Source organism: Hemitrygon akajei, chromosome 11, assembly GCF_048418815.1.
Source record: "Hemitrygon akajei chromosome 11, sHemAka1.3, whole genome shotgun sequence".
NCBI lineage: Eukaryota > Metazoa > Chordata > Chondrichthyes > Myliobatiformes > Dasyatidae > Hemitrygon > Hemitrygon akajei.
The window spans coordinates 110,780,711-110,796,010 of NC_133134.1; the positions used below are offsets into that span (position 1 = coordinate 110,780,711).

At 48.7% G+C, this 15,300-nt stretch overlaps 1 protein-coding gene across 3 annotated transcripts in view; it reads right to left on the bottom strand.

The window, feature by feature from the left end:
• Nucleotides 1-1,236: 1,236 nt before the first annotated feature.
• Nucleotides 1,237-15,300, bottom strand: part of LOC140735907 (protein TMEPAI-like) — a 93,778-nt gene continuing 79,714 nt past the window's right edge. For 2 of the 3 annotated variants that reach the window (XM_073061503.1, XM_073061505.1), the window contains one exon: nt 1,237-6,879. In XM_073061503.1, the coding sequence (XP_072917604.1) occupies nt 6,334-6,879 (546 nt within the window). In that variant the 3' untranslated portion in view covers nt 1,237-6,333. The remainder of the gene's footprint in view (nt 6,880-15,300) is intronic. The other variant, XM_073061504.1, reaches the window with a different exon arrangement.

The window sequence follows — 15,300 nt, forward strand, 5'->3', positions numbered from 1 at the left end:
AGATACCACTGTTTAAACCCTCACGAGTAACAGCAGCAAACCTACCTGCTTGGATATCCACTCCCCTGCGATTAAAATGCAACCCGTCCTTCTTGTGCAGATGACTCCTGTCCCAGAAGACGTTCCAATGATCGAAGAATCTGAAACCCTGCTCCCTGCCTCAGGCATGTATTCATCCAGCTATCTTTCTACTCCTGTCCTGACTACCATGTGGCACCAGGAGTCATCCAGAGATTGCTACCATTATATCCAGGGAGGGTGTCCTCCCTGCCGGATAGGACACCAGTCTATCGCGAGGTTAGCCCCCAGCATTTTGCCGGTACCCATTTTCAGCTGGGTGGACTGGAGCAGTGTGTGGTTAAGTGCCTTGCTCAAGAACAAAACACGCTGCCTCAACTGGGGCTCGAACTCACGACCTTGAGATCGCTAGTCCAACGCTCTACCCTTCCCAGCTAACCCTGAAAGCTAGCCAGTGCTGCTGAGCTCTGATAGTCCACCCCCCAGCGGTATCCAAAGGGGTAGACTTGCTTCTGCAGTGAATGGCCACTGGGGAAACCCTGCACTGACTGCCTATTCCTCTCACATCTCTTGGTGGCCACCCATCTATCTGAAGCCTACATGGAGCCTCCAGTTCTATGACCCGGTCTGCCAGGAGCTGCAGCTGGGTGCACTTCCCTCAGATGTAGTCACCAGGGAGACCATGAAGTTCCCAGATTTCCCTCATCTTGCAGAAGGGCCGTGAGATTCCCTGGCTTCCCACGTGTCGCTGTAAAATCAGATCGAACGATGCGACCGGCTTGAGTGCTAAATCCTGCTCCCATTTTCTAATATTTTCACATTCCCGTTGTACACCCACCGACCGGTCCCAGAGGGCTTCCAGGAAGCTACCGCACACTTTTCAGTCACAAACTGCATCTCATTGCTGAGCGTGTTTCGTTGCGTTGGTTTGTAACGCGCTTCTCTGGACCCGTCTGTCTGGTTGACCAGGTTACTCGGCTCTGGTAGGCCAAGGACCACTGACCACCGTGCGTGATTCTGGGTCCTGGAAGCTCCTCCCAATCCAGAACGCCACCCCTCGCCCTCCTCTTTCCCGCACTTAGCATGATCCAGCACAGGTGCGTTGTCTCAACCCGGGTTAGACAGTGACACATCCCACACACCCTCCAACCATGCAACACTCCGCCGCCGAAGGAATAACCCCACCCCTTCACCTCCATTAATGACAACCCCACGCACTTCGTTAACTTTTCATCTTTATTTAAAGTGTTTTTGTAGTTTTAAACGTGGTCGCTATAAAGTCGACCACAATCGTCTGAAAACAAAAAAAAAACAAAAATAACTGATTAATATTGTCACTTGAACCATTTTACAAATATATTAAACCACAAAAGTAGGCGGTCCCGGGGACGGTGGGGGGTTTGGTGTGAGCAAGGGAAGGTCGGTGTCTAAAGCACTGCGCTGTGGAGTGATCGCTTTGTCTGGAACCCCGTTTTCCAGGGATGCAGCTCGGGTACCTCACCCCCGTCGTTACTGCTCCCACCGAAAGCCCCTGCTGGATGCTCGGCTCACTGAACCAACACCGGTGTCTATGTCTTTGTGTCAATGGTGGAGACATACGAGTAACCTACTAGCAATGGGCATTTGTCAATCATAGACGACTACATAGAGACACTTCAGCCCATCTAGTTGGTGCCGGCCTGGTTCTTGGGGGGGGGGGAAGAGAAACACATTGGTCACATGCTCTTTAAAAAGGGATCTTCTTTGGAAAGACCAGTACTCACTACACAGATAAACTATCCTTTCCTCACCTTGAAAAGTGCAGTATTTATCTTACACAAACTTTAACCAGACTGTTAAAGCAGACTGTTTAAGCAGACTGTTGAAAAAAAGTAAGATTTTAAAAATACTTTAAAAAAAATTAAAGCCTTGCCTAAACTTAAGGCTTCTTCCCCCCAACTATAATGGTTTCGTCACTGAAGAGTAGAATGGTGAAGTGTGTATGTGTCAAGACACTCACGTTGAGCTAACTTAAGTGAACTCTTTCCCGGACTACACTGGGAGTTTCCACTCCGGGTCACAGTCGGGAGAAGGTTCAAGCTCTTGTAAATCAGTTATTTCTCCAAATGGCCGGATCCTTTTGTGGGGGAATTTTCCTGCAGTCAGATAGGTGATCATTTCTCAGTGCCGCTTGCTCCGGGCTCCAGAGAGAGAACGGTGCCAACGACTGTAACGAGGGACAACGATGCTCAGTGTCTCCAGAGCCCCTTCCCACGCCGGAGGCCGGCGAAGGAGAATAGGAGATGTTGGGAGGTACCTGGGGCCGTTGCGGTGAACTCCAGCCTTTCGGTTTTGAAAGTACGTTTATTTCTACGGTCGGGGCCGAAACGAGCGAAGGCGGAGTATGCAGGGATTTCTCGGACCGCCGTCTCCTCACAGGACCTCCGCGCTGCTCTGCAAATCACAGGGCGGGGAACGTAAACCACCACACCTTTGTAGCGGGGAGCGGCTTGGATCAGGTTTAGTGCAAACGTGTTTCTTTAATTTAACTCCGCCCCGCGGCCAGCTCTACTTTCTGGAGGAAGGAATGGGGGGGGGGGTGTCAGTAAATCAGAGCGTTGGAGCAGCACCCACTCTCGCCCCTCCCTCTATCCATCGCACCGGCATTACATTCAGTAAATATGGTTGGAATTTAATGAAATGGTACTAATGAGAGTTGATGAAAAGCTACACCATGACTGGGAGGAACCGCCGGGCCGACAGCGCCCGCCGCGGGAGGAGGGTAATCGGAAATGCCTAACCTCCCGCTGAATTCCCCTGGCGGTAGACTGGCTGTTGGTCCAGATCCTTGTACTACTTCGGCCCTAATCAGTCCACCCCACAACCGTAGAACCATCAATCTGAATTATTCAGGACCTACACACACCGTGTACAGCCCCAAAGAATTTTTTAAAAAAAAAATCCAAATTCAGTATATCAGAATTAAGAACGAACGGGGCTGGAGGCTCTTATCGTTGGTTGCCGTTTATTGTGAGAATGATAATTGAAAATAAACCTGGCAAAATAACTACGCCTTTAATGGTTCCTCTTTAATCCATCTCGACTAGCCCAGACAGATTCAGACTGTAACAGTATGCAACGGCGCTGCAGGCTTGGTGTCACAGATTCCGTTCATTTTGGTTAACACTATTGTTTAAACTACATGCTATTCATACAATATCCATAATATGTGCATAGGATATTTGCATAATATATTCAAGTTATACACAGCACCAGAGACAGAGAAAAGGGCCAGAATTGGTCAAAGCAGCAATTTAAACGAGGCACATTTACAGAGCCTGGGAGGGGTTTAACAAAGCTGAAATCTTAAAAATAAGCTCATGTCTCTTCTCCCCTTCCAGATTGCACACAGTTCCTCTCCCAGCCTGTAGAACTCTCAATAGGCCCAACATCAAAACAAAAACTGCCTCAAACAGGCAATTAAAAAAACAAACTTGAATAACTATGCACAAATCATAAATACAGGATGGTGAAAGGGTAGTGCAGTAATTTCAGACAATGCAACCCCCAGTTCGGGAAGTGGGGTGGGGTGTTCCTGTATCTCAGCATGAGCAAGCACTCCACTCCCCACACCAGAGAGACGAACACCAACAGTGATTCATAAACACACATATGGAAGGATTTCTGAAAGATTAAAAGGAAAATTGTGGCTGGAAACCACCAGCGGGAGAGCAGAAAGGGATGAAAAAGGAACAGAGGGGAAAAGCAAGATTCTAGTCAGCAAGATTGTTCCTTTGGGAGAATGGATTGATGAAGGGCGCCACTGACTGGACGTAGCGCCAGCTCCAGGATTATTTTAATCAAGCCCATGCGTTGGGAAACTGAGGTTAGGAGTAACACTGGATGAGATGTGATCACCTATCTGATCCAGCTGTTCGGATAAAAAGATACCTACTGTTTCTGTGTTTGGGGAAATAATCAAGCTACAGTATCTGACCTTCAGGAGTGTGGGTAGACACACTAACTCTGCACCCTCCTTCCGGCAGCCATATACCAGTTTCGGTGCATCACACTACAACAAGGTACTGGCAATGAAAAATGGGTCTGAAATCTTGTGAGGACAATTTAAGAGATCAACCTGGGCCAGTAAATGTTACAGGATCATGTTACCCATCATGTGGGGCAGCAGATATTAAAATAGATTTAAAGTGAACAATTCAAATATATTCATAAAAGACCAGGGTACTGGAAATAATGGTGTGGACAAGACATCACACTAAAATCCAAAGTGATTTACGCCATTTGCAAATGGTGTCTCATGCATCCAAATTCTATTTCCAGCTACCAGGTAGCAACTTCCTTTTTTTTGTAGCCCATTGCTATACAGAATTCTTCAAATGACGTATCATACACAAGGAGTGAAGTAATAGGCACCACCATAAACTGAAAAGATGGATTCATACCACATTCACTCACCATTTTCAACTTTATTTCGCCAATAATGCAACAAATTGCAACTGGATGCTGTTCTGAGGCGTGAGCTCATTTTGAAGGTTGGACTTGGGGGAAGACTTTGTCTCTGAAACTGCTAATTCTGAGAACCAGGGAAAGCTTATACTACAGACACCAGGTTACAACTGAAAACTTCAAACCTTCCTACCAGATACCTTGACAGAGGCAAGAACATTTCAAAAGCAACTCAATTAAAAAAATGCCCAAATGCAATGGAAAGCTATCAGGACTTTTGACCAATGAGAATTCTCAATCTCCTGCATAACATGTCACTCTGAATAATTGTTCTGGGTCAAATTGTGATCTCCTCCCCTCTCCACAACCGAGCAACTTCTCTATCATTGTGGGAGATTTCACACAGAGAGGGAAGTAGTCAGACTCTCTACTGTCATAATTCAAAAAAATTGTAGCTATTTGTGGTGATCAAATTGCAAAAGATTTTCAATTTAAAAAAATCTCACTCTTGCCTTCCTTTTCCCAATCAATTATCCCTATTTTGATTCTCCCACTTTCCCAAGTCCTTAAATGGAGAATTTTGAGCTCAAAGCTAACTGAGGTGACTACATCGGGATCATTCTGCAATGTGGAACCACTGTATACAGACTATATTTCAACCATAGACTTGGTATGGGGATGTGTGTGGGGGGGGGGGGGGGGGGGAAGAAATAAACTGCACCTAGCTCTGACGGTGTCAGAGTGCCAAAACGCGCAGACTGCTTCCTAATTTTTGACGGGCTCCTGTCTCCACCCCCACCTCTCAGGCGGTGAAGATTAGCCTAGTCTCCATAACAGAGGGAATGGTCTCACAAAATGGTTCTGCACATGTATGCACCTGCTAATAGATACCAGAACTGTCACAATGGTGCTTTATTCCCCCTCCCAACACCAGGGCATAAAAAGGACTCAATGTCTTTGGTTATCTTCTCAACCATCTTGTAGCCTGACAGTTTTTTGTTTAAGCTGTACTGCACACTGGATTCACAGTATTAGGTCTGTCACTTCAGAGCCACAAGAGAAGCTTCCTTGCAAATCCCATTATCTAGCTTTGCAGCAGAATTTTATTTTGAATGTCATGTAATGCTTTAGCTTTGCTCTATGTTCTAGTATAAATGCAATTTCTCTTCCCAATGGAGCCAGGGCCTGTAGGATTTTACCTACAGCTGCGCGCAGCTCAGCATTTCTATAATGAAGACCGTATTTGCTCGCTTGTGTGTCTGTGGCAGACACTGGAGGCCATTGCTATTACAAGCATCTGCTTGTTACTCATATTACAAAATAGTGCAATGTTTTAAAAGTGTTCATAAATAACTCTAAACCCCTGTCTTTTTTTTTTTAAATACAGAATGTTAGAGACACTCAAAAAAACTGCCATCTCTCTCATCTGGGAACTAAACATATAGGCCATTTCAGTTACAAAAATACGCCTGCTTCCACATGCAAATTTCTCATTAGACATATTGCAAGTTTTTTCCAAACATAAAATTTTGTGCAAATGTTTCTTTAAAGTTAAGGTAATTAAAGACAGCATTTTACGCACATTGTGTTACGAGACCTTAGTTTAAACAGGGTATTTGAACTCCCTTATCTAATGTAGCTCATAGAACCATCTGAATCTTTATGCTCAAGTTTTCGATTCAGATGTAATGTAACTAAGTATTTTATACAGCGGAGGAGTGTTTGGGGGAGGGTGGGTGGTGGTGTTGGTGATGAAGGGGTGGGAGGTAGGGGCAGGGGGCAGGGAGTGGGTTAGAATGAGCACAGCCGGGCTCATCCTCCTGTTCACCCAACGCTCTCTGGCTTACGTCGAAGTGCACAAAGTTGGTCTCAGAAGGGATGTCCCGTCTTTTTATCTTTGTTGTTCCGGAGCACTGTCCCTTCAAGGCCATTGTTCTGAGGTTGCTGTGATCTGCTGCTGCCCACCACAGAATGGACACCGTGGCCCTGCTGGTGCTGGAAAAACGTTGACCCTGGGTAGTGGCCGATGACCTCATTGTAAGTGGGCGGAGGTCCCTCCATGCGGCCGTTGCTACTGTAGCTGGTGGCACTGATGCCCGAGTTACTGCTCGGCGGGCAGGGTCCCGCGTTATAAATGGATGTGTCTATCAGGTCACTGTCGAAAATAGTCCTGTTCGGGGGAGCCCGCACCGACTCCCGGTTCAGTTCCATCTGCTGCTCGGGGTCACGGAGCTGGAGGGTGCATGGACCCTGGTAGGGAGGGGGCTCTTCGCCATCGGACAGCGAGATGGTGGGGGGGAGGTCGATCTCGTGCTGCAGGTAGGGGTAGGTGGGCTGGAAGCGGCTGAACCGGTCACGGTGCAAGAACGATGGCACTGTCAGCCTGTCCGTCGACCTGGGCGTGTAGATCTGCTGCTGGAAGAGAAGACAGGCAGTCAGTTATGATTTTCCTGAGAGGCACCCGGTGTTAAAGTCAAAGAATAAGAATCAGGTTTATTATCACTGACTAATGTGGAATGTGTGGCTCCAGTGCAGTGCAAGACATAAAAATTACTACAAGTTACAATAAAAAGTAAATATAGTGTATAAAGAGGAATAGTGAGGTAGGTTGATAAACTGTTCAGAAATCTGATGGAGGGGAAGAAGCCGTTCCTAAAACATTGAGTGTGGGGCTTCAGGCTTCTGTACCTCCTCCTTGATGCTGGTAATAAGAAGAGGGCATGTCCGGGACGGCAGGGGTCATTAATGATGGGTGTCCTCAGTGGCAGGGAGGGCTGTGCCACCGTAGGGCTGCCCTGCCTGCAATCCTGTGCATTGGAGCTTCCTTGGGGAACAGTCTGGATTTACTTAGTGTGGTCACACAACCGTTAATCAAGTTCAAGCTCAAATGTTATTCGATTATACAAGTGAAGCGAAATAACGCTCCTTTGGTGCCAAGGTGCAAACACAGTACTGAGTGGCATGCCCTGAAGATTGACGGTGCACCGGACGTTGCCCCGGAGCCTCATTCTTGCAAGAACAAGCATGCAGCAGTTCCTCATCTCTCGCAACCAAAGGCAATGTACGGGCGGAGGAGACAAACATTCAGGAGACCAGCTGGAAGAATTTGCTGTCTCCAGACATCATCTACTGGGTGGAAACAGGGTATGCCTTCTCTCCCCCCCCCCCCCCCCCTTGGAGAGGTTGGTTAATTGGTCACTGTCAATTGCCCCTAGTATAGGTGGGTGGTAGGATGTGGGGAAATTAGATGAGGGTGGAGTAATAAGTTACAGGGAAAAATTGTGAGGCACAGTTCAAAATTGATGAACCTCAGACGGCAGACTTGGGTCATGAATGCAGTCCCCTTTTAAGAAAACGGCAGCTGGGATGCTGCATCTTTCTACAGGTATGATTGTAACACAGAAGGCTTAGGCTTCCAACCCCCCACCCCCCCACTATCCATGCCAGTGAATGCACAATCTCTGGAAAATAAAACTGAAGACCTCACAGCAATACTGCTTTACCAGAGGGACATCAGAGACTGCTGTGCACTCTGCATTATGGAGTCGTGGCACAATTTCAGATGCAGTGTTACAGCCTGATGGGATGGCTTCACCATCCTCTCAAAGACAGAACAGCTCAGTCTTTTAAAAGGTGGAAAGAGTGGAGCATGCTCTATAATCAACTTATAGTGGTGCATAAACAGGAATAGTTCAGTCTCAGTCCTGCTCATCTGACCTGGAACAGCTAGTGGTCAACTGTCCATTTTATCTGTCAAGGGAGTTTTCCACCATGATCCATCTCAGACCAAAGTCAGGCAGACTCTGGAGCATCTCAGCAGGAACAAAACTGTGCACTGACAGCTTCCCTAACATTGTGGGAGATTTCAACCAGGCCAGCTTGAACTAACACCACCAACATATCACCTATGGAACACTTGACCACTGTTACACCATCAAGAATGCCTACTGTGGCGTGCAATCCCATTCCCACACTTTGCCAGGTGTACTTGGTAGGGCACTGACCAACTGGCACGAGTGTTCATGGGCAACTTCAATCTCTCACTGCTGTAGCCAGAGGCTCCCACCTGCTTCAAAAGGGCAAGAATCATGCCAAGTGCCCAAGAAAGGCAGGGCAAGCTGCCTCCAGTTATCTCCCAATGGCACTTGCATCTGTTGTAATAAAGTGCTTCCACTGCCTGGACATGTTACCCCTCCTCCCCCAAACCTGGTTCCATTTGCCCATCACCCACTTACCCCCCCCAACCTGGTTCCACCTGCCCATCACCCATAAACACCCCCAAACCTGGTTCCACCTGCCCATCACCCACTTACCCCCCCCCAACCTGGTTCCACCTGCCCATCACCCACATACCCCCCCCAACCTGGTTCCACCTGCCCATCACCCACATACCCCCCCCCAAACCTGGTTCCACCTGCCCATCACCCATAAACACCCCCCAACCTGGTTCCACCTGCCCATCACCCACATACCCCCCAAACCTGGTTCCACCTGCCCATCACTCACTTACCCCCCCCAACCTGGTTCCACCTGCCCATCACCCACATACCCCCCCCAAACCTGGTTCCACCTGCCCATCACCCACTTACCCCCCCCCCAAACCTGGTTCCACCTGCCCATCACCCACTTACCCCCCCCCCCAAACCTGGTTCCACCTGCCCATCACCCACTTACCCCCCAAACCTGGTTCCACCTGCCCATCACCCACATACCCCCCCCAAACCTGGTTCCACCTGCCCATCACTCACATACCCCACCAAACCTGGTTCCACCTGCCCATCACCCACATACCCCCCCAACCTGGTTCCACCTGCCCATCACTCACATACCCCACCAAACCTGGTTCCACCTGCTCATCACCCACATACCCCCCCAACCTGGTTCCACCTGCCCATCACCCACATACCCCCCCCAACCTGGTTCCACCTGCCTATCACTAACATCCTCATTGATTTTCCTTCCTTGGTTTTCCATCTCCAACTCTGCCCATCACCCACTTCAAACCTGTCACCCCACCTCCCCCCCCCCTCCCAGCCTCCATCTCAACCGCTCCCCTCTCATGTATACAAACTAGACATTTTCCCTTTACATAATTAGTCGGTAGTTTGGGTCCAAACCCTGCATCATGACTATTCCTTTGCCTCCACAGATGCTGCTCAACTTGCTGAGTTGCTCCAGCAGTTTGTTGGGTGCCATATTCCAGCACCCCCTGCCTGGTTTCTCCTTTCCGTTTACCGAACTGCTCGGAGACGCTGGCTCCTCAGGGCGAGGTCGTCCCAGCCTCCTGTTCCGGTGAGGAGGACCCACGCCTGCCCGGTGTTGCCTCACAGCTGAACCGCCGTGCGCTGTACTGTACAACTCATCGCCCTGCACTCCTGTCGCGCTGCCAAACCCTTCCTGCAACTCACAGGGTGCTGCAGCCCTGGCCTCACAGTCACGTGGCACGGAAACAGGCCCTCTGGTCCGTGCTGCAGAGATCACACTCCTTGCTCTTCCCAGTCGGCCCATGACCCTCCAAACCCCTCTCCTCCACCTACAAATGCCTGCCTCAACCACCTCATTCCAGATACCCATGACCTTCTGTGTACAATAGCTTCCTCTCTTACCTTGTTATCTGTCCAGTCTAGCTTTGGACCTCACCCTCACCTCTGCGAAAAGATGACGACTTTACAAGCTTCTGTTCTGGCACAACAACGCAGTTGGTGTTCTCACTGGTTCAGCCAATAAAGAGCCCTGTGTGGCCTCTTACCCAGCTTACCTACCTGCTTCCTTCAGAGTTCCTGAGCACGTTCCCTCACTCCCCATCCTCCCATTTCCACACCTCATCTCCCCTTGCCACACGGTGGCAGAAACGCCCATGATGACTGCTGGCAGAAAGGTGAGCTCCCTGCATGTAAACAGACTGTATCCACGTGTGTAGCTGGATGGATGCCAGCGCTGACAAGAACATTTTGTGATGCCTATGGTCCCGCCCTTTACCACCTGGCAGCCAGAGAAAGGAATGGTCACAAGATGTCACCATTCTCTCTACTGCACCGTAAAGGGGTGGGGGTGAGAGATCTGCTAAACTACCCTCAGCTTGATACCAAGAACTCAAAACTCAGCAGGTCAGGCAGCTCCTCATGAGGGGAATAAGCAATTGTTGTTTCAGGCCGAGACCCTTCATCAGGACTGGAAAAGAAAGGGGCAGAAGCCAGAATAAGGGAGGATGAGGGGGAGGGGAGGCAGTGATAGGTGAGACCAATCTGTGAAGGGAAGAGAGGTGATGGTTAGGTCATGAGGGTAGGGGAGGAGAAGGGGTACACCTCCCTTTGGTTCACCACTTCTTCCCTTTATCCTACTGTCCTCCCCTAGCAGATTCCTTCCTCAGCCCTGCTTACTTCACCCTCCCTCTCCCCTTGACTGATCGCAGCTATCACCTGCCAGGTTGTGCCCCTCCCACCACCTTATCCTGGCCTCTGTCCCCTTTCTTTTCAGTCAGAATGTCAACTGTTCATTCCCCTCCCAAAGATGCTGCCTGAGCTCCTGATCTCCTCCAGTATTTGGTGTGTGTTGCTCCAGATTCCCAGCATCTGCAGAATCTCTTGAATGAGTCATTTTGCTCAGGGAAGACGATCAAAATCCTTCAGTGCATTGCAGGTAATCTTTAAATCCATTATTCAAAAATTGTTCTTGTGACACCTGATGGGACCATTACTACATTTGTTCTTGTTAATTATTTTAACATACATGCTCTGTTTATGCAATACAATTAACGACTTGAGAAGAAGCAACAATGTTCCCCCGTGTCCAGGCCAGTAAGACCTAGCACTCGACCAGCAGATTATCCTGTTGCTAATAGGCTGAAGTGCACAACCGGGTAAGAATGGGTCTCCTCCGATACTGCACTTTGCCGGCACTGTTGCCTGTTGGCTCGTTGGCTGGACGGACCGGGGGGGGGGGGGGGGTTATAAAGCTCGAAAGGCAGAGGAATGTGGACAAAGTCCTGTCTGATGGAACACTGGCTACAAACCCAATGAGGCTTTCAGAACAGTGAACTGTTCATCACTGTCCTTACAACACCCTTCCCACCTACACTGACATTTACCTCAACCAATATTCCCAAAACAGAACATCAGTTATCATAAACGCAAGGTATTCTGAAGATATTGGAAATTCTGAGCAAAACACACAACATGGCGAGGGGTCAGCAGGTCAGGCAGCATCATAAAGGATCTTGGCCTGAAACACTGACCACCTAATCCCCTCCACAGATGCTGCCTGAACCGCTTAGTTTGTCCAGCATTTTGCGTGTGCATCCAGTTATCACTTTACTGACTGCGAACTCCTGCAGCACGGCTGACATGGTTAGCAGTGGCGGCTGACATGGTTAGCAGTGGCGGCTGACATGGTTAGCAGTGGCGGCTGACCACTCTGAGGCTTCTCTTGGTTCCTGTGTTTATTAACACGGTGTTGGGGATTGCAATGCCTTCCTTTGGGATGTTGGCTTTGGCAAACCGGACAGCCAGATAGATGTAAAGCTGCCCAAGTCCATTCCAACAGGAGGCAGCGTCCACCTCTCACACTGGCCAGGGCGTGGAGTCACTGCTAACCCTCTGCAAAAACATCTGGTCAGAATCAAATTTCCTGCTTCCATCTTGTAAACTGTTTTCTATAACTAGGTACTTCCCTTCACAGACATTGTCTAACTCATTGAGGTCCTCCAGACTGTTCGTGCCTTGCTCCAGATTCCAGCATTTTCTAATCTTGTGTGTCTTCATAGGAGCAGAATTAAGCCATTCCATCATGGCTGATTTATTACCCGTCTCAACCCCATTCTTTTGTCTTCTCCCAGTAATCTTTGACGCCCTTACTGATCCAGAACCCTTGGGTAGAGGAAGGAGATCATTTCCCAGGAAGACAGTACTCTCTTTCTATGTATTGTACTGGAGAACCCAATGACTTGCAGCAGAGCAACGCTTCAAAAACACTGCAAAACTTTCTGCAGAAGGTTAACGCTCATCAACAGAGCAAAGCCTCACGGTATCTTGTGCGAGAAAGAACCCCCCCCCCCCCCCACTCTTGATCTTAATGTTTACATTCTGTAGCTGGCCCTGAACCAGCAGCTGTATGCCGGAAGTCCACTGGTTAACCAGCCATGTCCAGCTCCAAGCCCATGGAAGCAGAAAGGAAGAAGGATGCCCAGGAGACCCAGGATGCAAGAATGAGCAAGAAATTAGTTGGGGATGGCAGGTGTGTGGTGTTCTGCAATACAACTCTAGCAAGCTATTATTAAAACAGAATATATTCAAGTAACTTTCTATCACACCCCGCCCCCCCCCTCCCGAAAGCTGACAATTACAGCCTGAGGGTTGTAGGAAACAAGTGCAAAAAAAGAGATGGGCCCAGCACAGACCAGCCACAAATCACAATGAGGGGCTGAGTGGCCTACTCCTGGCTCCCATGCTTTTGAGGCACAATGTTAAAAAATAAATTGGTTTGGCATAAAATTGCAACATGGGAGAGAGAATGAAGACCCACATCACCATGTGTATTCTGCAGGCTGTCTACTGGTGAGGAAGGCAAAGCAACAGTGGCTGTTTTATAGGAGCTGTGCATATCCTTCCTGTGCTCTCTAACTCAGCAGTTGCACAAAAGTATCGAGATATTTACAGCCTCTTCTCCGTCGTGGTCAAGGGTTCTCCCGTACATTACATAGGAAAAGTACTGTCTCTGGGAAATTATCTCTTCCCTCTCCCCCCACCTCTTCCCTATTTTATCTCAACACAATGATGTCAGAATGTCAGGCATTTACCAAACAAAAGCAAAACGCAGACAAAAAAACTGCAACTTTTATACTAAAGTCTGAGTCAAAATTAAAAGCACAGCATTTCCTCTCCCTGCATTCCTTCTTCCCATTCTACTGTACACATGCTTGCAAATGTTGAGATTTTCAAAAGTTACTCACCTGAATATCAAATTATTCTATGTGGAAATTAATAAAGTCACTTTCCTCTCCAAGGAGATTTTAAATTACTGACCAGTTCTGATCCCAGTCGAACATACCTTGACCATTCTTTGTTACAATTATTTATAAAAAGCAGGTTGGCTCAGAAGCACCTCCTCGCCACAACTCTTTGCCCATTTTATTTTTTATCGTAGCTTAAAATAATTTTTGTTTTGCACCGTACTACTGCTTACAAAACAACAGATTTCAGGCACTTGTCTGAATGGTGATTCTTGATCTGGGAGAAAGTAACTGCAATGCACTGCGCTCCCAGTAGGTGGCGGTGTTGCCCCAAAGACAGAGGGGCTGAACCTTTCAGCAACTGTGGCGTCCCTGGAGACTGATTTGCTCCAAAAGACGAAGTCTAGATGTGGCTAAACACCGCAGGGACCTGTGAATGTCACGGTCCGTGACCACTTCATTAGCAGCAGCGATCTAACGTTCTGCTCCTCCTTGGCATGCGAGGAGCACTCGTTGCACTTCGCTCCTCACCTGAAGACCAGGGCAACGAGGTCAACGCAAGGCTTGCCAGCAAGCGCCGAGACCTGTGCGTGTGGGCGGAGTGGCTGCTGTTCAAAAGAACGGTGGCCGTGTCCTCAGCAGCCACTGTGTGGGGGTGGTGCAGCTGCATTGGCTACACAAGTGTGTACAAGCACACAGATGATGTGTGCAGGAGCCGAGCTGGATGAATAACCAACAGGCACAACATGCTGAAGGAACTCGGCAGGGGGTGAGGGGCAGGTGATAAATACTGAGGATGGGGTGAGAGGGTAACCGGGGTAAGAAAACAGAGGGGACTGGGTTACAGGAAGAGATTGCGCAGGCAGAATACGAGGTGTTACTCCTTCATCCCGAGTTTGTCCTCATGGTGCTAGCAGAGGCGGCCATGGACAGACATGCCAGAATAGGAAGCCTAATTGAAATGTGTGGCCACCAGGATATCCTGGCTGTTGCAGCAGCCAGAGCAAAAAGTGCCCGACAAAGAGGTTTCTCACCCCCCCCCCCCACCACCTGCAGAGTCTAGTGACGTACAGGGGCTGTACCGGGAGCATCGGAAACAATTAAATGACCCTGTACAATGTTGGGCAAAGACCGTCTGTCAATAGAACAGCTTCGATCGGCTGCTGCAATGTGGCGACCGTGCCAAGTAACGCACATCACACGTCCACACGCTTGTTCCTGGTTTTAACAGAGGAACCCGTGATGTTTCAGTGACAAGTCTAGCGATGTTGAATTATTCTGCTGAGTTCTAAAAAAAGCCATTGTTGCCAAGACACAATTTGGGAAACACTCTCTCTGGAGCTTGAAAAGAAAGGCGTTTGAATGAAGATTGCTGGAAACACTCAGAAACAGCCGGTGTTCAAGGTCATGACCCTTCATCATCAGAACTGGGACAAGGGGGACGATGAGTTTTTACGTTACAGCGAGGGGAGGAGGGTGGAGAATGCCCGTGAGGAGGTGAAGTCCCAGGTGAAACCGGACGGCAGAGGCGGAGAAGAATGCCGAATCTGTGAAAATCCGAACTAAAGCGGAAGGCTGTAAATACCCAGCAGGTCAGGCAGCAGCTCAGGAAAGAGAAATCGAATAAATGTTAGCATATCCACTAGGATTCAAGAGTGAGGGGAGACCTCATTGAACTCTATCGAACGGTGAAAGGCCTTGATAGAGTGGACGTGGAGAGGATGTTTCCTGTGGTGGGAGAGTCTAAGACCAGATGACACAGCCACAGAACAGAGATGAGGAGGAATTTCTTTAGCCAGAGAACAGTGAATCTGGAATTCATTGCCACAGACTGCTGCGGAGGCCAGGTCATTATGTATATTGAAGGCAGAGGTTGATAGATTCTTAAT